Raw genomic sequence first — 2,235 nt, 5'->3', positions numbered from 1 at the left:
TGCATGGTCGATGGCGGCATCCGGTGCCGTGATCCTTCTTGAAGGCGTCTTCCGGGGATTGCTCGTGTGGGGTGGAGCTGCTGGTGGCGTGGTGACGGTGTGAGGTAGCCTGTTCTTATCAGTGGCGGCTGCCGTGGTCTCGGTCCAATCCCTGACCACTGCTTTGGCTATGCCCCTTTTGGCCTTCTCCATGGATCTTCGCCTTCGTCCGATGACTTGCGGTTGTGAGCCGTTTCGCTTAGCACTAATGTACTTGCCGTGGTGGAGCGGTACTTCATCTCACTCATTGATGGCGGCGAGGATCGGCGGCATGGCGCTGTGGAGGTTCGCCGCCCGATGCGCGGAGATGGACTCGCGCAGGAGGAGGTTGCTGTCTGGCGTCATGGTGACGCCGATGGCTGAGTGGCCAGATAAGGTAGAAACCTCGATATGATCTGAAGATGGACCTGCGGAAGATGGTGGCGACGACACGCGAGTGCGTCTGACCGGATTGTGCCCCAGACCCAGTATGTGGCTCGGCTGGGGATTCCGAATATGTTTCGGTTTCCGGCTTTTGATGTTAGGCTTAGGTGAGTGGTTCGGGTAGTGGCCTAGCTAGCACCCTTCATCATTTTGGGTAGGAGTAGTGGCATGTGTTGCCAAGATGGTGGATTCAGACTTATTGTTGTAATACTTTGTAAGGTCCTCGAGAATAATCAATAATATGGCCGTATGCATCTCCCGGATGCAGAGGCCGGGGGTCATCCCTCTTTTCTAAAAAAAAAAAAACGGGGTGGGCGTTGGCGACGATGTGGGGTGCGAGCTTGGGTGCCAGAGTGTGCCAGTCCATGACGCCGGCACGGAACAGGCGCGGTGCCGCGACCAACGACTCGATCTCGTGGGTCCAGCTGTTTGTGGAGGCCATTGCTGCGGTGATCAACTAGTTAAGATGGGCAGGTGCAAACGCTATGAGCTCAGTCAGAGCGTTGTGTTGCTAGTGCAAAGTAATTGTACTAGTATGCTGCAGCGGCTGCTTGGTTGCGAGAGCTATAAATAGGTGTCCCGGAGCGCGGGGTTGGTGCCGGATGGGGTCTGGTGAGGTCGCCGGTCGCCGAGTTTCCACGAGGGACAGCAGTTCAGACTTAATTATGCAGGCAGGGTTGGCATGGATGATGGATGTAAACCCCTCGTGGCCCTCGTCGTCAACGTTTCTTGATTCTGGTGTGCAAAGAATGTGTTCCAGGGAGTAAAATACTGTAATGCCGAACGAAAATAATGGTGACAGGTGTGGTTGGCATATGGCATGGTTGGTGTTTTGGTGACATAGTTGGTGTGGTTACGTGACAAAAGAAACGGCCACTTTTTCAGTGGGCTACATGTCTGTACGTAAACTATTTCTGGCGTGTTTTACTCTGAGTTTTTAAAACTATTTTTTATTATGAGTTATTATTTGAGTACATACCAGCTGTTCTTTTGACCACTCTTGACACTATGTTCTGTTGTATTTTATTTATACCCAGTTTCGTTGGAATCCTAACGGGCATGGTTGCACCAAAGTTACATGCCCATCCATATTTCCATCAAACTTCGGTTGGATTTAGCTAAATCCTTATGAGAATTCAAGTCCCTTCACCGAATTGCGAAATCGCATAAGCAAAAATCCAAAAGATAAATTGTGTATTTTCTGCGGGAGAAACTTTTGATGTATTCATAATCAATCATGACAGTAAACAGAACAGCAGAGGTCACAAAAATTACAAGAAAATTACCACCTAGCAACAACTACAAGGACTAGAGAAAGCCAAAGACATGCCACCATCATCACCCCTCCCTCACTTGAGTTTCGCAAATCTTGTTATAGTAGACAGTAAGGAAGTCATCGTGCTAAAGCCCCACAAGACCAACACACTAGAGTAGGGATGGCAATGGGCACCCATTACCCGCATACCCTGCGGGTAAAAACCCTATTAGGGCAAGGGTATGGGTCAAAAAAATACTCACGGGTACATAAATAGAAAATATTCATACCCATCGGGTATAGTGGGTACAGGTATGGTTTAGTATAAACCATACCCATGTACCCATGTACCCGCATATATTTTGACAAATAGGCCTTATATATAGTATCTATTCACATATTAAAAATATTATATGTACATAAATCCCACAGTCCTAAAAAGACCTCATCATGCATTCATGTTAGGCCGCCGCACCACAATAGCTAGCCCACGAACGAGTACACGTTGCTGTCATGAT

General features: G+C 48.5%; 1 protein-coding gene across 1 annotated transcript in view; it reads right to left on the bottom strand.

Moving 5' to 3' along the window:
* Positions 1-986, bottom strand: part of LOC119368435 (pathogenesis-related protein 1-like) — a 2,430-nt gene extending 1,444 nt beyond the window's left edge. The window contains exon 1 of the mRNA XM_037633698.1: positions 775-986. Within this exon, the coding sequence (XP_037489595.1) occupies positions 775-904 (130 nt within the window). The 5' untranslated portion in view covers positions 905-986. The remainder of the gene's footprint in view (positions 1-774) is intronic.
* Positions 987-2,235: the final 1,249 nt, after the last annotated feature.

Source organism: Triticum dicoccoides, chromosome 2B (assembly GCF_002162155.2).
Source record: "Triticum dicoccoides isolate Atlit2015 ecotype Zavitan chromosome 2B, WEW_v2.0, whole genome shotgun sequence".
Taxonomy (NCBI): Eukaryota; Viridiplantae; Streptophyta; class Magnoliopsida; order Poales; family Poaceae; genus Triticum; species Triticum dicoccoides.
The sequence above is the reverse complement of the archived record's forward strand: the minus strand, read 5'-3'. Positions and strand labels throughout refer to the sequence as shown.